The 22,438-nt window shown below is 37.4% G+C and overlaps 1 protein-coding gene across 2 annotated transcripts in view; it reads left to right on the forward strand.

Annotated features, from left to right (window-relative positions):
* Positions 1-22,438, forward strand: part of BABAM2 (BRISC and BRCA1 A complex member 2) — a 401,503-nt gene that overhangs the window by 68,055 nt on the left and 311,010 nt on the right. For both annotated transcript variants that reach the window (XM_069582871.1, XM_069582872.1), the window contains exon 4: positions 14,933-15,027. In XM_069582871.1, the coding sequence (XP_069438972.1) occupies positions 14,933-15,027 (95 nt within the window). The remainder of the gene's footprint in view (positions 1-14,932; positions 15,028-22,438) is intronic.

Genomic DNA, 22,438 nt, shown 5'->3' on the forward strand with positions numbered 1-22,438 from the left:
TATCTGGCCTAATACATCTTTCATTGTCTTAATTATATCTTTGTGATATAATAAAATTTGTTGTTTAATTTGCAGTCAGATCATAAATTAAACAACAATTTTAAGCAACTTTTCAAAATCACTTGGATGGTTTCTCTTTAATGTGGGAAAGATGAGGGAAGAAAATTTAAAGGTCAAGATAACTTAAAAGTCAAGATAATAAAATGGATCAGTTATGTAGAGCCTAACTCTTTGGGTATTTTTGAATGAAAGAATTGGCTTTTCATTTAAAAATGTACTTAACGTTTATTTAGAAATGAAATTATCAAAAGATTTTGACCTTAGCATAAGCTTTAAATATCAAATACTCAGTTTTATTTTATGAAACAAAAGGAATCTTAAAGGAGTTAGATATGATCAAAAGCAAATTTAATTAAAATAGGGTATTCTACCCTCAACCTATTAGTCTTGCTGTAATTTCTCTTATGAGACACATTGTATTGTTAGAACTTATGTCATCCTAATAATTAACTGAAGTAAAAGAATTTTATTTTTAGAGCTGTAGACTCTTTGATGTCATGTAATCTACCACCAGTTGTAGCAATTTCTTTGGTAAGTGGATATATGGCTACTGTCATCAATGGGAATCTTATCATTCATAAGACAGCATTGCAGAGTGCTCTTCAAAAAATATTTTTTGTCCCAGAGACAAAACAACTTTATTTCCTCATCTGTATGACAGTTTCATGGTACTAAAAGGAATGCTTAGTGGAATTCTTATTTGAATTAATTAGCCAAACCAAGATTCTTTTTATAGTAGTGATCTTTTTTTGAAAATGGAATTGCTGGAATTACTAGAATTGCCAAATAATTATTAGGGTTGAAAAATTGTGGGTAATAAGCAGACTACAGATGAGGAAAATCATGGACCTAGTATTTAAAGAAAAAAGAGAGATATAGTCTTAAAATGACAGATTAATTTTTATGTTGATGCTGGTTAAGCTTTAATAACTGATTGTTTATTTATTTATTTTTGAGCTGATTGTTAAGCAAATGGTTTGAGAGCATTTAAAACATGTTATATGTTTAGTAGCTGGCATAGGTTTACTTAGAAACAAGTTGATGCCAAACTAACTTATTTCTTATTTTTGATACATCAAATGACCTAGGAAATCATTTCAGGGAAAGTCTTACCACATCTCTGTGATGTCCTTCTGGATATTAATAAACCAAAATATGGTTAAGTAAATTTTCAATATGTACAAGCACTGAAAGTCTCTAAATGAAATACTCTAGGGTTGTATTTTTGACTGTATATTAAGATTTTAATGAATGATACCGGCTTACATGTTCAACTTGTGGGAGAACACAAGTTTAAAGAGGCTAATACAATCTTTCATTACCAGGCAGCATTCAGATTTCCCTGAGTTGATATATATACACAGACACACACATACATATGTAAACAAAATGTATTTGTGTGTTCACAGTTTGTTTGGATAGTGAGAGTGTATGCATTGCAATAATAGGCTGATGTGTTATTTACAGTCATCTCATCTCCCATCCTTCCTTCTTTCTCGTTTTTCCTTTTTCTCTTCATGGTCTTTTATGTCATGTTCTCTTTCCTCCTCTCCCTCCTCCTCCAGTTTTCTTTCTCTCTTTTTCAGTCTGTTTGTGAAGAAACTGGGGCATTTGTCCTATAGAGTTTTCATCCATCTGAATTTTGATGATTTCAGCCATGTGATTTAGCAGTTCCTTCGCTGCTGTGTATCCTGTATGAATTAGTTATCAAAATGAGTAGTTTCCTTTGCATTTTTCAAAGATAACTTGATTGTTTTAGTGTTTCATTGTTAACTCATGGTTAACTGGTTATTGGAGTTTCCCAGACGGCACAGTGGTAATCTGCCTGCCAATACATGAGACACAGGTTTGATCCCTGGGTCAGAAAGATCCCCTGGAGGAGGAAATGGCAAACTATTCCATGTTTCTGCCTGGGAAATCCCACGGACAGAGGAGCCTGGCAGGCTACAGTCTGTAGGGTCGCAAAGAGTCGGACATGACTGAGCACACGGGCCTGACTGACTTAATTGGTTATTAATGTGTTTCAGCCCTTTACATTTATTGTTGTTGATGCTTGAAGTGACCCATCTTTGGCCAGTGAGAGCCTCTCTGTGATGTTCCTGAGTCTTTTCAGTATGACCCCAAAAGCTTTGATAGCTTTCTTGCTTGCTGGCATGACCAGATGTTCCAGGCTCATCTTATACTTTTTTTGCCCTGGTCCTCCAGCTAGCCTTTTCACTCTTCCTCTCCATCCAGGGAACAACTGGGAAAGGAGTTTTTTGGTAGGAAATTGTTGCACTTTGTAAAGTTGTGTGTCTGTCTTTAGTGAGTTGCTGAGCCAGATTGTCTCAGGTCTCAACCTACACTTTGGTTTGATTACGTTGGTAGAGGTGGCTTTAATAGTGTGAACCATTCTCGTCTATTTGAAGTAGCTTGGTTTGTTTGCTTAGCCTTCTGTTCCATTTTTTGCCTTTTGGGTACAGGGATTCTACATTCCTTTTCTGGCTGTGGATTAAAAGTGGAAGGACGGAAGCCCGGTTTCATGACTCTAAACTGTAGGGGCTCAGTCAGAGCCCTGAGCAAAAAACTGTCAGCGATGTGGTTATGGAAATGCCCACCCAGTCATGGTTAAACATTTCATTTTTCCAGGAGGAATGTACCTTTCTTCTCTGAACAGCCACATGTTCTGCCTTAAGTTTAGATACTTAGAACAGCGGAGCCTGAGACAAGGATTTGGGTAAAAATAGTTTATTTGGAAGGTGATCCCTGGAAATATAGTGAGGGAGTAGGGAAGAGAGACAAGGGAGGCAGAAAAGCCAAAAAAGTGTATAACTGAGTGGGTTATTGCTGTGGGCAAATGGGGTTAAACCGTACTTCTAGTCTTCCAACTGTAGAACTCTTCCATACTGTCCCAAGGAAGGGCAAGGAATGTTTATATATCCATTCTCATCCTTTAGTCTTAGTGTCATTCACTTTCACTTTTTGTAGCCTTTTTGTGTTTTGTTTTGTTTTTTGGCCAGGCTCTCTTTTAGGCCAGAGAATGCCCTTAGGGAAATAGGTGAGGTTACTTAAACTGGATGGGATTGGGGGCAGGAGGAAAAGGGGACAACAGAGGATGAGATGGCTGGATGGTATCACCGACTCGATGGTTGTGAGTCTGAGTGAACTCTGGAAGATGGTGATGGACAGGGAGGCCTGGCATGCTGTGATTCACGGGGTCGCAAAGAGTCGGACACGACTGAGCGACTGAACTGAACTGAACTGAACTTAAGCTCGGTGGCTATTAGTTTATAGTGTGTGTGTTTGTGTGTGTGTGTGTGTGTTTGTGTGTGTGTATGTGTTTGTAGGGAGTGTGTAGCAGGATTAAGATGTAACGTAGGGGAATGGGAGTGCGGTCTGGGGCGGGGAGGTTGGTTTGCTCCCCAGTGACCATTTGGCAGTATCTGGAGATACTTTTGATGGTCACAGCCAAGGGTAGAGTATTTAGTGGATAGAGGCCAGGGATATTGCTAAACATCCCTCTCATAGGGTTGCCCTGTGCAGCAAAGTGTGGAGCCCCAGATGTCAATGGGACTGAGGTTAAGAAGCTCAGGTGGAATCCAAAGCTGCAGTGAGTGCTGCGGTGGGGGGACCAGGGGGTGTGTGGGGAGCACTGGAGGTGTCTGCTACATTTCTTTACATGTGCTTTGGGTTTCCTGCGACTCTGCTTTTTGCTCATGATGCTCCCTTTATAAATTCATTTTAAATCTTTTTCACTCGTTAATTTTTTGGTATATGTTCTGTGTTATTTCACTTTTTAAAAGAGAATGTATTAATGTATTTTGTAAATTTTTTTTTCTTTTAGAGCCATTTTTGTTATCTAACACACAGCTCAAGTGCCACTTCTTTGATGAAGCCATCTCTTATGTTCCTTACTAATTCCTCCATTTTCAGAATTTCCATGGCATGTTATTTGTCTGTTTACTGTGACACTAATCTGTTTTAACCTTATGCCATTTTTTCTGTCAAATTTTTATTTTAAAAAATGTCTATAAAAATTTGAAAGAACTGTACGATGAACATCTGTAAACTCTTTATCTAATTTGTCAGTTGCCAACATTTTACCATATTTATTTCTCTCTTTACTCACATACATGTGCAGATGTATGAAGTTATAGATTTTATTTATATCTATATGTCTTCATTTTTTGTAGAATCATTTTAAAGTAAGTTGCAGACATTTTGATACTTCACATGTAGTACTTCAGTATATGTCTCTAATGAAAAGGACATTTTTCTTCTACAGAATCTCATGCCATTATCACACTCAAGAAATTTAACATTGATGCAATGGTATTATCTAATATGTGGCTCATTTATATTTTCAGTTGTCCGGTGATGTCCTTTTAGCTTTTTTCTGCTGATCTATGGTCCGGGGACGAATCATCGCTGTTCTTACTGCTCATCTCTCTTTTATTTTCTTTAATCTTGAAGAGTTCTCGAACCTTTTTTTGTTATTGTTGTCATTGTTGTTGTTTTCTTTTCTCGTTCATGACATCTATGATTTTGAAGACTCTAGGTCGATTGTCTCGTAGAATATCCCACAATTTCGTTTGTCTGATTATTTTTCTTCATGATTCCATTTAGCTTAAACATGTTTGTCAAACTTTCTAAACAAGTGACGTAATGTCCTCAGTGTGGTCTTCATAAGGTCCATGTTGCCTGTTCCATTGTTGGTGTTGCTGAGCTTGACCACATGGTTAAATTAAGGTAGTATCTGCCAGGTTTCTCTGTTATAAAGATAGCCTTTTTTCTTTTGTAATTTATTAGTAATCTGTGGGGGTGATGTTTGAGACTATCCTGTTCCTCAAGATTTTGTAAAATGGTTTTAGTATCCATTGGCTAATCCTATACTGAGTCAATATCAGTGTTTATAGTTATTTTCATATCTCCTAGATTGTAAGCTTTATTGAAATAGAATTTCTTGATTCTTTTTCTGTTACTGACATGACTCAGAGTATTGTATATGCTTAATATTTTTTGAGATATTGAATGAATTAATAAGTCAAGATTATCTCTCTAGAAAATGAGAAAAAAATTCTTCTTTCATTCTGCCAGTTCAACCTAAATCTTTACAGTATGTAACTACTTCAGTGGTTACATACTCTTTTTGTTAAGCTTCTTCAAGTATAGAATAATCAGTTACTCTTTTGTTTGGTATTGCTTCACATTTCAGGGTTTTTTTCTATAGTGTCCTCCAAATGACAGTGTTTCTTATTCTTCTCTGTAGTGCAAAGTTACTTACTCTGTACTTTTAAACTAACCCTTTTATTCACCCAAATATGAAATTTAGTTCACAGAAAGTGAAATGTAAATACATAGCAGTTTAGAGGCTATACCTAAATTAATTAACATCAGTGTTTCACTGTTTCATGACAGTCATCATTACTGACTGTTTAAAAACTATATTTGATTCCTAACTACTTTTAAAAACTATAAAAGAATCATAGAAAGGTTGAGAAAGCTTACTTTCTTTGTATGGTGTCAGATACATTGTAGTCATTAAAAAAGAATTGGTAATAAATTGTATTAATGAAACATTTTGTGAATATGCATTAGAAAATTATTACGACTGAAATTGTCTGCAGCAGAATATTTATTACTCAATAAGTAATGCTAATTCATAGCATTTGGCTTAAGATATTGTTATTTTATGTGCTGAAATAAGAACACAAATTCAAGGGTAAAGGTTCATTTAAAACGTATTATAGCATCTGAAGATGGGACATTATACCACTAATTAGCCTAAGTTTCTAAGAATCAGCAACATAGCAAATTCCCTTAGATATACCTAAGAATTATGTAGCTTAGGCTTAATTTCCTGAGAACTGTCTCTTATTGTACAGCAACCACTGAAACAACTGGCATATTTTATCTGAAGAAGAGAAAACTAAAGGAAGAGGTCATTTGCAGATAGATGATTTAGGTACTGCCATGTAGAATAATGCTTAGGGTAGGATTTCCATGAATAGGTAAAAGTGATACACAGGCATATATATTTTTCCTATCTAAGAAGGTACTTTATTCATCACCTGATATCTATCCAGCAACAGAATATGCTGCTTATGAGGTCGTGAGCGCATTTTACCTGGAAGGGGCCATGCAAGGTTGGGTGATCTCTTCTTGCTTTCCTTTCATTCCCTTCGTTTTCGTCTTTCCTTTTATTTGTTCCTCTAGCTCTGTGTTGCTCAGTGTGGTCACTGCTAGCCACATATGGCTGTGGAGTACTTGAAATATGAATAATCTGAATTTGAGGTGTGATATAAATATGACACATCAGATTCTGAAATCTTAATACTAATAATAATATAAAAATCTCACTAATTATCTTTATATTGATTATGCATTGAAATGATACTATTTTGTATCTGTTGGCTAAATAAATATGTTAAAATTAATTAAGTTTATTCAATTATTTTATTTATGATTATTTTTTAAATATTTATTTCTTAAGATTATCAATTACAGATAAGAAGATGTAAATGTATTCCACCCTATCTCTCTCAGTGGTTGCAATTAAAAACCCTAGAATACCTAAAGAATGTAAATAGCAACTACTTGAGGACTCAGAAAAATAAATAAATAAATAGATACTAAGAAGAGAGATGTGAGCTTAAAGAATGGCCCATATAGAGGTAAGAAGTTAATTTCCTGCCCCCTTCCCTATCTTCCTTTCCCTGGATCTTGGAACCATGCAGGGTGTGGACAGAAGAAGCTTCAAGGAAAACCCTTTCTCTTGGGCCAGAAGATCAAAAGGATTGAGTGAGGGTTAGGATGGAGCTTTTTTTAAACTGCTGGCCCTAATCAGGTAATGAAACCAGACTCCTGCGGCAGCTCCCATAACTCTTTTCTTTTGTTCTTTCATCTTTAGGTGGACATAGACATAAGAAGTGCACTTGGGGAGGCTATAATTCCTACTTTCTCCCATAACACCCCTGGAGCTAGAGAGTATAGAGAGAAATTGTGAAGTGGAGGGAGCTGGAGAAAAAGCATCCTTTAGTTTGTGTGTGGAACCTCAGACTTATCCTCAGGCTGCCTGTGTGTGGAACTGGACAGAACCAATAGGGCGAAGATTTGAGAACTGGACTGTAGTGTAGCCTCTTGCCCAGGTCCTAAACTGGTTTCCGGGTAGTAAACACTTGGGAAAAACCAGGATAGCATTAAAAGGCTTTGAAAACAATACTGACATTTGAACCAAGCCCACAGAATGTAGTTCTGCACTTTTAGTCTGAACCTAACTTTTTATCAACTCATTGGACAACTTAAATGAACAAATTCCTCAAAAGACTTAAATTATTGAAATTCACTCAGGAAGAGGTAGATAGTCTGAAAAATCTGATATCTATTAAAACAATTGAATTCATAGTTTATAAAAGAAATATTTCAAAAGTAAAACTCCAGGTCCAGATTGTCTCAGGAGAATTCTACTAAACATTTAAGGAAGAAATAGCACCAGTTCTACACAGTCTCTCTCAGAAACTGAAGTGGACACATAATTTACCAACTGATTATATAAGGCCGCATTTTCCTGATAGCAGAACTAGTCAGAGAAAGCACAGGAAAAACAAAGCATGCTATAAACCAGTATCCATCATTTAAAGAGAAAAACCACTCTTCAAAAAATTACCAGCACATTGAACCTGTTCCGTTTTGTTCAGTCGCTCAGTCATGTCCGACTCCATGTTGCGACCCCATGGACTGCGGCACAGCAGGCTTCTCTGTTCCTCACCATCTCCCAGAGCTTGCTCAAACTCATGTCCATTGAGTCAGTGATTTAGTGGGAAAAAAATGTGTCACTACCAGGTGGGTTTTATCCTAGAAATAGATAACAGATTCAACATTTGAAAATCAATGTTACGTCCATTATTTACCGACTAATATAAGCTATATAATCATACCAATAGATGCAGGAAAAACATTGAGCAAAATTAAAAATCTCTTAATGATAAACCTAAAAATATTATGATGGACTGTAAACTAGAGAGCTAAATCTGACAAGATTGAAGTGAAATAGGGGTAAATTTAAAATCCTGAAATGGCTTCTGAAATTCAGGTGTCCAAATTAAGACCCAGTCTTAGCATTAGTGTATATGTAAAAGTTTGGGGGCTTTTTTAGTTGACAGGAAGCATAACATGAGTTAACACTGATACGGCTGCCAAAAAAGCTACTTCATTATGCAATGATATTTGTTAGTACAAGTTTAGTGTCTAAAATGAAGGCATGGATTTTTATTTGTTTATTTTTTTTTTTTACTTAATCTGTGTTCTTTGGAGCACACCTGAAATCTTGTGTTTGGTTCTGGGTATTACCCTCAAAGAGGACTATAGACAAACTGGTACACATGCAGAGAAGAGAGAGGAAATGGTAATAAAGGAAATGGAGACCAAGTCATAAGAAAAGTAGTGGAAGAAGCTGGGATATTTAGCCTGGTTATGAGATGACTCTTGGTAGGGTTGAAAGAGAGGTCATAAGAACTGCCTGTGAATAATTGAAGGGCCATGATATTAAAGTGAAACTATACTTGTTCTATAAATTCCTAAGAACCAGTGGATGAAGTTTTCAGAGAAAGAGAGGTTAAATTTCAGTGTGAGGAAACACTATATCAGGAGTTAGAACTAACTCTTGGAAATGAGTTACCTCTCCAAAATCTTTGGTAAAACTATTGCCTAAACCTACCTTTCCAATGAAAATTTCCTTCAACCTGGCATTTCCACAAGACTCTTGTCTGACCCTTACTTCCTATAGTTGAGAGTTTCAGTAAATAATCATTTTATGTAGCCACTGAAAAGAATATTTCTTCCATCACTAGTGGGCTTCCCTGGACACCAGTCATTTGCCATTTGAATTGTTTCTTTGAAACTGTGTTTTCCTGGCGGTTATTTCAGCTTTAAGGTAGACGAAGTAGCACGGTACTATTCATTGATGAAAATAAGGAAGGGAGCTTGGGGACGAGCTTCATTCCTCATGTAACTGGGGAGCAGGACAAGTGGCCTACTCTGTAGCTCTGGTGACGGGGCCTTCCTGAGATGGTGCTCATATGTTCCAAAGAGTGTCAGCTACCGAGACGCAAGAATGTAGACAAAAACTTTCTTGCTCCTGTTGTGCTTTTTATGAAGAATTGTAGACATATATTTTCAAAGAGAAGAATTTCTGCCCCATTGGTCCTACGGTTGTAGTGTGTGAATTTTCAGGGAATCATGAAAATTAAGACTTACAACAGCCCCATTTTGTTGTTAGATGTTTGTTATACTTCTAGACATTCTAAGAGTTTTGTTTCTTTACTTGCTTTCTTTTTAAACCTTACCTTATATCGCCTCTGATTCTATTTTTATTTCTTTGTTCTTTTGCCTGCTCTTCCTTTTTATGAAAAGTTGAAGCAAGCAGTATCCAAGGGATCTGTCCTCTGAGTTCCTATCATCTTGTCCAGGGTGAAATAAAGGAAACACGATGTTATTGCTCTTCTCTGTGATTTGTCTTGGTCTTTTCTCCTCCATCTCTGCCTTGAGGTCAGGGACTGTGTTTTCTACTTCCTGTATATCTCCCCAGGTGTCCAATATGTGCATGTGTGCATGGTGGGTTTTTAATAAATGTTCTTGACTGATTTACTGACTGTTCTTCCTAGCAAGGAAACAATGCTGCATTTTATTCCAAAGAGGCTATACAGTATTAAGGTAAAGTATTTTAGGAGTTCTTTGAGGTTGAAGGTAAAGAGTTTGAGAAATTCTGAAATGTATAAGAGTGTGAGATTCTGGAAGACATTTAAATTTATTTTTTGTTTTGAAAATTACTTGTATAATAGATTTTGCTCTGTGTAGTATGGTAATGTCTCTCTCTCTAAAAGGATTGTTACAGTTGAGGATGTAATCATTGGTATACATTGTTTCCTTTAAAAACTTTTTTTTGTATATTTAAATAATTTTGGCAGCTTAAATTTTTTTTTAGATTAAAAAAATTAATACCCCCCCCCCCCCAGTACTCTCCTTTTAAAAAAACCGATTGGGAAACTTCTTGAAAAATAAAGATCTTTGTAAGTATTCATCTTATAAAAACATTATTTACTTTTAAAAAGGACTCATTGCAGAGTTTTTTTGTTAATGGAGAACTCTACAATTGCATTTTCAAGATGGTTTTATTTATAAAAAGTAATTTACTCATAACCATTGAGTAAACACCTTCTAATTTATTTGTGTTTAAGTTCAGATTAAAGTGAGGTGAATTTTTGCATCAGAGTAAAAAACAACAATGGCTTTATTGAGATATAATTCACATACCATGCAATTCACTCTTTGAAGTGTATAGTTTAGTGGTTTTTAATACATTAATGAAGTTGTGCTAATTCCAGAACATTTTCATCTCTACAGAAAGAAACTTTGAACTCATTAGCTGCTGCTGCTGCTAAGTTGCTTCAGTCGAGTCCGACTCTGTGCAACTGCATAGACGGCAGCCCACCAGGCTCCCCTGTCCCTGGGATTCTCCAGGCAAGAATACTAGAGTGGGTTGCCATTTCCTTCTCCAATGCATGAAAGTGAAAAGTGAAAGTGAAGTCACTCAGTCGTGTCCGACTCCTAGCGACCCCATGGACTGTAGCCCACCAGGCTCCTCCATCCGTGGGTTTTCCAGGCGAGAGTACCAGAGTGGGTTGCCATTGCCTTCTCCGGAACTCATTAGCAGTAACTCCCTATTCTGTCCTTTTTAGGCCCCTGGCAACCATGGATCTACTTTCTGTCTCTATGGATTTATACATTCTCGATATTTCATAGAAGGGGAATAATACAGTAATCATATAATATATGGTCTTTGGTGTCTGGCTGTTTTCACTGAGCATAAAGTTTTCAGGGTTTATCCATATTGTAGCATGTATCAGTATCTTTTTTTATACTTGAATAATATTCTGTTATATGTATATACCGTATTTTGTTTATCCATTTATCAGATGAACATTGGATTGTTTCTGCTCTTTGGCTATTGTGAATAATACTGCTACAAACATTCATGTGCAAGTTTTTGTGTGGACATATATTTTCATTTTTCTTGGGTATATACCTAGGAGGAGTCATGGCCTAACTCTAGCATTTTGAGGACTTGCCAAACTATTTTCCAAAGTGATAGCACCATTTTATATTCTCATCATCAGCAAATGAAGGTTCTGATTTCTCCACAACCTCACCAACACTTATTATATTCTCTTTCTTTCTCTCTCATTTTTTTTTCTTTAGTCTTATCCTTATGAGTATCAAATTATGAAAAACTCTTTTTACTCCATTGAGTTGTCTTGGCACCCTTGCCAAAAATCAGTTGACTATAAACAGAAGATTTATTTTCAGACTCTGAGTTCTATTCCATTGATCTGTATGTCTGTATTTATGTTGTTGCCACACTGTCTTAATTACTGTGGCTTTGTAATCAGTTTTGAAATTGGGACATATGAGTGTTTCAACTTTGCTCTTTTTCAGGATTACTTTCTGTTCATACGGAATCCCTTACACTTCCATATGATTTTTAGGAGTGGTTTGTCAGTTTCTGCCCAAAGAGAAAAAAACCAGCAGGATTGTTTGAGATCTGAACCTTAATTTAGGTAGTATTGCTATCTCAACAATATTGTTTTCTGATCCATGTACAAGAGATGTTCATCTCCCATACATTCAGGCTTTCTTAAAATCTTTCAACAATGTTTCATAGTTTTCAGAGTACACGTCTTCACACTTCTTTTGTTAAGTTTATTCCTAAGTATTTTATTTTTCTTGATATATTTTTAAGTGGAATTATATTAACTTCATGTTTGGATTGTTTGTTGGTAGTGTATAGATAAGCAATTGATTTTATACATCCGTCTTATATTCTTGGAACCTTCCAAAACTTGTTCATTAGTTCTCATTGTGTGTATGCATGTGTGAATTCCTTAGGCTTTTCTCTATGCAAGATCATGTCATCTGTGGATAGAGATAACTTTGCTTTTTCTTTCCAATATAGATGCCACTCATTTCTTTTTCTTGCCTAATTGCCCTGGCTAGAACCGCCAGTACAGTGTTGAATAGAATTGGCAAGAGTAGATATCCTTGGATCAGATTCATAGTATTTAGTGGTTTGGAAATATGTATTACTGACAATGCTCCTTTGAGAATTTGAAAATCCAACTTTGTGTCCTCCTGTAGTAACAAAATTTCTTCTATTGGAATTTAGCATGCTATTTATTTTTTGAGCATCAAGGCACAATAGATTCTAGCATGGCCTTCCCCAAAACGTCAGTGCCTCTGTTTTATTAACTTATGAGTATAGTTGAGTAAGAATGAATAATTAGAACATTCATATTGTCTTTGCCTCTTAGTCTTAGCTTGGGCTAATGCTTTATAGTTAGCACATTTGAAGGAGGTTTATAATTTGTAATAGACATAGTTAAAAACCAGAGATGATGATAGTGGTAGGAAAGGTAGTGATTTTATTACTTTTGATAATTTAACTCTACACCCAACTTCTGATGAGTGTATTTCCTTGTTCAGGTTTATTCACTACAGAAAGCGGTAGAATTAACTCTTCTTTACTTTATTCCTTATTATAGATTTTGTCAGTAGTTAGATATCCAATTCAGAGAGTAGAATTTCTTTCATATACTGAACATTTCTCTATGTATTGTATTTTGCCCTGTCAAACACATGAAGTCAGTATAAGAACATGTTTATTCTCTGACTGTGTGTAAGATATGTAGGAAGATCAAGTATATGTACTTACTTTGTACCGCTGTGTATTTGTGCTTCAGTGTATATGTTCTGTCCCTCTTACTAAATGTGAGCTCCTTGAGGTTAACAATCTTTGTATTGAAATGATGGATATCATAATGCCTCACCTATACCATGTGTTTATTATGAATTTTTAAAATGAATGGAGCCGCTTAAGTATAAGCTTCCAGTTAAGTATTCTTACTCAATGGCATAACCAATCAGTATTGTTGAATTTCACAAATAACAAGGATCAGTGTGTCCTGGATTTATTAGGGAAGGCTTCATACAAGAGAAGTTAATTAAAGGAGCTCACACAGGATGAATAAGAACTGAGCAAAGAGAAAGAGCATTTCAACTAGGTGTCATAGTTTGGAGTTCAGTGAGTAGATTATGTTGATTGGAATATAAAATTAGTATTGGCTTTTAGATCTAAAGAAAAGGGTAGATAAATAAGGAACATTGTGTTTTGGAGGCCTTAAATTCGAGTTTGAAAAGTTTGCTCTTACTCTGTTACAGAACCATTTGAAATTTTTGGAGGCACAGCAGTACTTTAAGAAGATAGGCTTTATGATAGTATGTGTTATGGGTTGGAGGTATTGGGAGAGCACTTAGGAGGGTGTGGTAATAATTCTAGTCTGTTGCTTTTTTAAGAATAGAGTTCTTCATTTGCTTTTTCATGCTCAGCATAGTGCCTAGATCAGAGTTCAAATATTTGTTCTTTGGATGCACAAATATATGGACTAAGTCATCTCAGCCTGGGTTGAGCAGTTAGCAGTAGGAAATAGCATATGAGAAACACTTCGGGGGAAGAATTGAGATGATTTGTTTTCTAAGAGTATAAGGATGTGGGTCAGGGTCAAAGATGACATTGAAGTTTCAGCCTGGGTGATTAAGGAGTAGCAGTGCCATCCTTAGAAATAGGGAAGTCAGTTAGGGGAAGAGAGGAGTGAGAAAAGTGACAGTCAAGTGCATGTTTTTAGACTTGGTTGAGTTTGAAGTTGAAATCCATAGTACACAGGGTTAGTTAGGCTCAGATGAAAACTGAAGTCTGAATGTTTAAATTTAGACAAAGATATTATTGTTTGAGCAGTAAAAATGGTTGGACTGATATAACACTATGTGTGTACATGGGTGCAGAGGTTGTGTGCATGTATACAAGTAGATACAGTCTTATACACTAGAACTCAATATGTGTATTAGAGTGTGGATATGCAAATCTGTTAGTGGAGTGATGAGGAATGATTCTTTGTGTGAGCAGAGGGGAAAGAAAAGGAAGTTAAAGAAAGAGAAAGGGGAGGAACAAAGGGGTAGAACTTATAGCACAAATTTGCCAAGGAATTTTTGTCTTATGTTTGAATATAATACTAGTAATAACAGTAGTAGTACTCCTGTATGACTTGTTGAGTGCTTCCAGTATGCCAGACATCTGGCTAGACGTGCTATCTTTTTTACCCTCATAACAAATCTGTGATGTCAGTACTGTTAGATTTCCTTTTTAACTGATGAGGAATCTGAATACTGAAGAACTTAAAACTTCCCCAAATGACCTGAACTAAGAAATAATTAGGAAATCTCATGAATATAAACCTGACTTTTTGGATTCTGAGCCAAAGATTCTTTTCCATTATACCAAAGGTTTGTATGTTTAATTTCTTCAAGGCCAGGACTTTATCTTTAGGAAACCAGTCCTTGATAAAGGCTTATTAATTAGCGGCAGTGATTGGACAGTCATGTTTGCTATTAACAAAATCTGCATGTACTGTGGATGTAGTTGTTTCTACTTTTCTACCTGGGTATTTATATTTATGTGCTTCCCAGGTGGCACTAGTGATAAAGAACCTGCCTGGGGTTCAATGCAGGAGACAGAGGCAGGTTTGATCCCAGGTTTGGGACGATCCCCCTGGAGGAGGGCATACCAACCCTCTCCAGTATAGTGTATTAGGAGGTAGCACTTTCGACTGCATGTTGTGAATGTTAACTTAAAGGAAGGTATCAGTTCTTTTTGTTTCTGAATGAAAGTGCTTTTCAGTATTTCTGTTAAACTGCTATAAACTTGTTTTAGAAGTTTTTCTGATGCACTGCTCCGATCATTCATACATTTGCAAAGAAATAAGAACTGACATTTTCTGTATTACAGGGGATATAATTTTCAATGCCCAGTACCCAGAGCTGCCTCCCGATTTTATCTTTGGAGAAGATGCTGAGTTCCTGCCAGACCCCTCAGCTCTGCATGTGAGTACTACAGGCGTGTTCTGTGTTCGGATGATCTTTATTTGTTGAAAGGAAAATAAAGTTGCCTGTTGACAATTCTTTAACAGATACATTTGCTGAACACATAGATTTTTTTTCTGCTCCTCTTTTCCCCTCTGTCCTGTGAAATAAGTACAACTCCTTTTGTGCCAAAATTGTTTAAATAAGAGTTTGGTTTTTTTTTTTCCTTCATTGCAGCTTTACTTGCAGACTATTTTGAATTAAAGAAAGTCTAGCCTTTCGGTTAAAATATTGTTGCTTCAGTTTAAGGAGACATGTTGAAAACATTTTCTTTGTTTTAACTTAATATTTCATGCCTGCAATCAATTTTCTAATGTTTACTAGCACTTCATCACAGGACTTGTTAGGGGAGTGTTTCTTGGCTTTTCAAGAGGCCTTTTTTTTGTATAGAAGTGAAAGTGGCAAATTTGGACTTGTATGCGCATTATCTCAGTCTTATTATCAGAAGGGTAAAGACCAGATTAAGTGTTCTTTATTAAGCAAGACCCAAAACTTTGTAATTGAAGTAAAATATTTCTGGATTAAAAGCAGAGAAAGGGGTGGTAGAATTGATAGTTGTCAGAGCACATGTGTGTAAAAAGTGTGTTTTTCATGGCTGCTAGAGAAAAACATGCCATTTTGTTTAAAAGGGCTGACCAGGCAAAATGTCTCTTTCTTTCCTTTCCCAAGTTTTGGTTTTGCTATGATTCTTGTACCATAAGAAGTTCTATTGTTGTTCAAAAACTTTGTTCTTAGTTGTGTTTTTTTTGAAAAGTTTTTGCCGCATTGAAGTTTTGTAATTAAAAGTTTGAGAATTTGCTTTTAAGTCTTGTCCTCCGTCCCTTTTTAAAAAAGGGAAGTATTAAACAGGAAGTATTAACCCAAACCTAAAGAATTATCTTAAATTTTGGAACACAGCTGTATAAATACAGTTGACAAGAGTAGAATGGATTTGATAGAAAATTTCTAAGATTTACACATAAACTGTTACTTTAGGTGATTTCTTTTTTTTAAATTGTAGTTTATCTGTTCAATGTTATGTGGCAGCCTGGGTGGGAGAGAAGTTTAGGGGAGAATGGATATACGTATATGCGTGGCTGAGTCCCTTTGCTGCCCACCCGAAGCAACCATCACATTGTTAATCATCTGTACTCCAGTATAAAATAAATTTAAGAGAAAAAGAGAAAAGAAATGCCAAAAAAATATTTAACTGAAGCTTTAAAAAAAGAATTTAGTTTAAGTTTGGACCCTTTAAATGCTTCCCTGATAGCTCAGTTGGTAAAGAATCTGCCTGCAATGCAGCAAACCCCTGGTTTGATTCCTGGGTTGGGAAGATCTGTTAGAGAAGGGATAGGCTACCCACTCCAGTATTGTTGGGCTTCGCTTGTAGCTCAGCTGGTAAAGAATCCGCCTGCAGTGTGGGAGACGTGGGTTTGATCCCTGGGTTGGGAAGATGCCTGGAGAAGGGAATGGTTACCCACGCCAGTATTCTGGCCTGAAGAAATCCATGGTCTGTATAGTTCGTGGGGTCACAAAGAGTTGGACAAGACTGAGAGATTTTCACTTCCCTTTAAATGCTTTGTATGAGAAATTCATCCCATGTTGAAGCTGAAGGCCTTACCTGAAGAAAATAAGGCAGAAGTACCCTTATAGATTTCTCCTGTATTAAATCTGCCCATTGGAAGGTAGCATATGCTAAACACCAAAGTTATATAACAGGCTAAGTGCTCCAGGAGTTTAAGGATACTTGTCAGAAAAGGCTTTGTTGTGGAGGTGAGATTTGTATCAATATTTGCAGAATGGAGTAAAAGTGGGGGCAGTATGGTGGAGAGTGTTTCAAGTGGAGGGAATGACATAAACGAATGATAGGTATAATATATTGTAGAATAAGGTGCTTGACAGGTTTGCTGAAGAGTAAGTTAATATAAGGAAGGGCTGCTGCTGCTAAATTGCTTCAGTCGTGTCTAACTCTGTGCAACCCCAGAGATGGCAGCCCACCAGGCTCCCCCGTTCCTGGGATTCTCCAGGCAAGAACACTGGAGTGGGTTGCTATTTCCTTCTCCAGTGCATGAAAGTGAAAAGTGAAAGTGAAGTCGCTCAGTCATGTCCGACTCTTAGTGAACCCCATGGACTGTAGCCCACCAGGCCCCTCCATCCATGGGATTTTCCAGGCAAGAGTACTGGAGTGGGGTGCCATTGCCTTCTCCAAAGGAAGGGCTAGAAAAGGTTAAAAAGATAAAGTGGGGTGAGATTGTTGAATGCATTGAATTCTAGGTTAAGCGTCACTGAAGGAAATGAAACATGGAGAATTGTCTAACAGTAGTGTGGTTAATATAGTAGATTAGAAGAAATTGAGGAAGAGAATTAAGAACTGTTGTATAGATCTAGGTGGAGGTGGGAAAGAGGCTTTAAGCTAAGATGATGCAAGAGGGAATAGATGGAAATGATAAGAAATACATGTATACAATTAATTTTTTTGGAATTGCCTTTAAAATTTGCAAGGCACATCTTCAATATTGGCAAGGATTGTGAGTGTATTAGACTTTATCTTTCTATTTATTTATTTATATACCCATTTATTTGTTTTGATTAGAGTGTGGACTTTCAAAGCTGTAAAGGGCTTTAAGTTTTATCTTATTCTACTTTTCGGTTTTAGTATTCAGGAAATTGACCTATATTTATATTGTTGTGTTGGAGTTGATATTATAACTTCACTTATCTGATGTTTAATTTTGAGTGGAGTTACCATTAAACGTTTTTGGGAAATTAGCTGCAGAAGAACAGCCCCAGAAATCAAAGCACTATGTCTAAAACAAAGATCCCAAATCTAGGGGAACTCCTGTCTCTAGCTATAGTTAATCTTAGCCCTCAAGCAGTCTACCCAGGGCTTCTTCATAGACTAGTGAGTGAGCTGGGAAAGCCTAGAGAATCAACTGGATACAGCCTTCCCTAGTTGGGTGAAGTCTACACAGCTCTGGAGGGTACCTATATCTTTCCAAACAGTACTTTGAAGTAGCTTATAGGATACACAGAGATTTAATAAAAATATGTGAGTTGGTTATATATATTTAAATATCTTCTTTGGAGAAATGTCTATTCAAATCCTTTGTCCATTTGTAAGTTGGGTTATTTGTCTTTTAATTGCACTTTTTCACCATTTGATAAATTTGGGGCTATTTGAAGTCAAGTGGGCCTTAGGAAGCATCACTATGAACAAAGCTAGTGGAGGTGATGGAATTCCAGTTGAGCTATTTCAAATCTGAAAGATGACACAGTGAAAGTACTGCACTCAATATGCCAGCACATTTGGAAAACTCAGCAGTGGCCACAGGACTGGAAAAGGTCAGTTTTCATTCCAATCCCAAAGAAAGGCAATGCCAAAGAATGCTCAAACTACCGCACAATTGCACTCATCTTACACTAGTAAAATAATGCTTAAAATTCTCCACACCAGGCTTCAGCAATACGTGAACTGTGAACTTCCAGATGTTTAAGCTGGTTTTAGAAAAGGCAGAGGAACCAGAGATCAAATTGCCAATATCCGCTGGATCATGGAAAAAGCAAGAGAGTTCCAGAAAAACATCCATTTCTGCTTGATTGACTATGCCAAAGCCTTTGACTGTGTGGATCACAATAAACTGTGGAAAATTCTTTAAGAGATGGGAATACCAGACCACCTGACCTGCCTCTTGAGAAACCTGTATGCAGGTCAGGAAGCAACAGTTAGAACTAGACATGGAACAACAGACTAGTTCCAAATAGGAAAAGGAGTATGTCAAGGCTGTATATTGTCACCCTGCTTATCTAACTTCTATGCAGAGTACATCATGAGAAACGCTGGGCTGAAAGAAGCACAAGCTGGAATCAGGATTGCCGGGAGAAATATCATAACCTCAGATATGCAGATGACACCACTCTTATGGCAGAAAGGGAAGAAGAACTAAAGAGCTTCTTGATGAAAGTGAAAGAGGAGAGTGAAAAAGTTGGCTTAAAGCTCAACATTCAGAAAACTCAGATCATGGCATCCGGTCCCATCACTTCATGGCAGATAGATAGGGAAACAGTGGAAACAGTGGCTGATTTTATTTTTCTGGGCTCCAAAATCACTGCAGATGGTGATTGCAGCCATGAAATTAAAAGAAGCTTACTCCTTGGAAGGAAAGTTATGACCAACCTAGACAGCATATTAAAAAGCAGAGACATTACTTTGCCAGCAAAGGTCTGTCTAGTCAAGGCTATGGTTTTTCCAGTGGTCATGTATGAATGTGAGAGTTGGACTATAAAGAAAGCTGAGCGCTGAAGAATTGATGCTTTTGAACTGTTGGTTTTGAACTGTGGACTCTTGAGAGTCCCTTGGACTGCAAGGAGATCCAGCCAGTCCATCCTAAAAGAGATCAGTCCTGGGTGTTCACTGGAAGGACTGATGTTGAAACTGAAACTCCAATACTTTGGTCACCTGATGCAAAGAGCTGATTCATTGGAAAAAACCCTGATGCTGGGAAAGATTGAGGGCAGGAGGAGAAGGGGACAACAAAGGATGAGATGATTGGATAGCATCATCGACTCGATGGAGATGGGTTTGGGTAGACTCCGGGAGCTGGTGATGGACAGGGAGGCCTGGCATGCTGTGGTTCATGGGGTCGCAAAGAGTTGGACACGACGAGTGACTGAACTGATTAGGTATCTGTTTCTGCTCAGGTGACCAAATGCCCTTGTTCAGGAGAGAGGGATTTTCTGGTATTTTTATGTTCACTGTTAAGATGGGACAGCCCTGTGGGATCTGGGATACATGATCATCGTTGTTTATTCACTGGACTGGAAGCTTCTTGAGAGCTTGTTTTATTCCCAGTTGTATCCTAGGGTCTACAAGCGTGCCTGTGGCTTTGAGATTAGATGAACAGTTTGCCTTCAAGGTTCTGTATTCCTTAACGGACCTGTTGGTTTCTAAGACTGAAATGCTTTAAATGAAAAATTCAAACTAGCAGAATGATTCAAGTTTTTAGAAATTTGGGGGATAAAAATCAGTTAACAGAAACTCTGAAGCAGTGATTTTTCAGCCTTCCTTTTGCAACACCCTGTGGTGTGTTCAACTGCCTGAGAAGTCATTGTGAAATTCTTTCCCCTCAAAGTAGCAGTGATAATTCACTTTAATTTAAAATAAAATTGCATAAAGGAGGAAGGGTGGATCATATGCTTAAATGAGAAGAAGGTGTTACAATTATCGTGTGTTAGAAACCGCTGATATCTGACTTCCTAATTTAAAGAAGGTGACGATTTTGTGTTTGGGACAAGTATCTTAGGGTAGGGAACCTAGACGCTACTGCAGGTAGTACCTGCAGGTTGTGTGATTCCTTCGCTGACTCTGTTCTGCTTACGTGGAATGTGAGCGTATAAAGAGTATTGTACTAACATCTTGTCGTGTCCCCTCCCCTGCTCTTCTGTGTTCTGGAAGACATGTTTTGAATGTGTTCATGCAAAATAGTCCATATCTGGTGTACATAAAAAGTATTTGAAATACATGTGAAGAAAGCACTAAGCTGAGATGTTCTGCATGGCCTATTATTGAAAAATGCCATCCTGGTGTGTGGTGCTCCTGCTCCTGGACATGTCCATTGCCATGGCCACTAATGTATTATAAAATAGGTTGCTCTGCATTTTTAAAATATTTATTTAATGTTTCATTGGAGACCTATGAAAGAGTCATCTTTCACCCTGAAGCTGTAGTGAGTGAACAGAATTGCAGCCTTGGGTGATATGAACAGGAATAGAGGTGTATGCACAGGGAGCTGTGGGACATGTAGGGGAGAAGTTTTCAGATCCATGGGTAGGTAAGTGTCGGTGACTTAAAAACGTTATTTGGTTGTTTATGCTCTCTTCTTCGAGAAGGTTCATTGTTCCCGTCTAGAAGGTTCATTGTATCATAGGCAGATACACAATCTGGACAGGGACTCTGCTGGGTTGAGGCTTATTTATGGCTCTCGTCAGCATGTGTCTACCTCTGTTTGCTATTGCTCTTGAGGTAGAGCTCTTCAGAATTTTTAACTGAGAATCTGGCGTGGTCAACGTTCCTAGACCTTTCAAAGTAGCTGGGCCAATAAAACATTTTAAAATATGCTGACATGTTATTTGGGGTTCCCTGATAACTCAGTTGTTAAAGAATCTGCCTGCCATGTAGGAGACCCCTGTTCGATTTCTGGGCTGGGAAGATGTGCTAGAGAAGGGATAAGCTACCCACTCCAGTATTCTTGGGCTTCCCTTGTGGCTCGGCTGGTAAACAATCTGTCTGCAATGTGGGAGATCTGGGTTTGATCCCTGGGTTGGGAAGATCCCTTGGAGAAGGGAAAGGCTACCCATTATCAAATTATTCCAATACCCACATGGCATGGATCTTTTCTTAAATTTATTTAAATTGGAGGATAATTGCTTTAAAATGTGTTGGTTTCTCCTATACATCAACATGGATCAGTCATAAGTATACCTATGTCTGCTCCCTCTTGAACGTGCCTCCCGCCCCTTTAGGTTGTCACACAGCACCGGGTTGAGCTCCCTGTGTCCTACAGCAAATTCCCACTGGCTATCTATTTTACATACGATAATATATGTCTCAATGCTACTCTCTCAGTTCATCCTTCCCTCTCCTTCCCTCACAATGTCCACAAGTTTGTTCTCTATGTCTGTGTTTCTATTGCTGCCCTACAAATAGGTTTATCAGTACCATTTTTCTAGAATCCATATGTATGTGTTAATATACTATACTTACTTTTCTATTTCTAACTTACTTCACTCTGGAAACAGGCTCTAGGTTCATCCGCGTCACTAGAACTGACTCAAATTTGTTCCTTGTTTTGACTGAATAATATTCCATTGTCTGTGTGTACCACAACTTCTTTATCCAGTCATCTGTTGATGGACGTCTAGGTTGCTTCAACATACTGGCTATTGTAAATGCTCGCAGCATGGATCTTTGTCCTGACAGATCTCATATTCTAAACTTTGTTTTGTAAGACTGTGGATAACTCTGCTCTGCTTTTCAGAAGTGGTTGCTTAATTTTTAGCTTCTTGCCCTGGGCTGCCCAGAACTTATCAGATGTCTTGAGGAGAACTGGCTGCATGTTTGAGGTCTCCAGGACTCTGTTCTGATGATTTTTTGGAGTCCAGCAGCAGCTTTGTGCTGTGCAAAGCTTGGTTTATCAGCTTGCCTCCTGTGCCCAGAATTTGTAAATGTCTCAGAGGTACCTTTCCCTAATGCTTTCTCCTCTGAATTCTCAGCCCCTCCAGTTCTCATTGCTTCAGCAGATGTTGAATACCTTCAGATATCTGGCTTTCTGGTTGTTTTTCTTGCGAATGTTGGTTTATACAAAGCCATTCCGTCCTATCTGGAAGCAAAAGACAG

This window comes from Ovis canadensis, chromosome 3, assembly GCF_042477335.2.
Source record: "Ovis canadensis isolate MfBH-ARS-UI-01 breed Bighorn chromosome 3, ARS-UI_OviCan_v2, whole genome shotgun sequence".
NCBI lineage: Eukaryota > Metazoa > Chordata > Mammalia > Artiodactyla > Bovidae > Ovis > Ovis canadensis.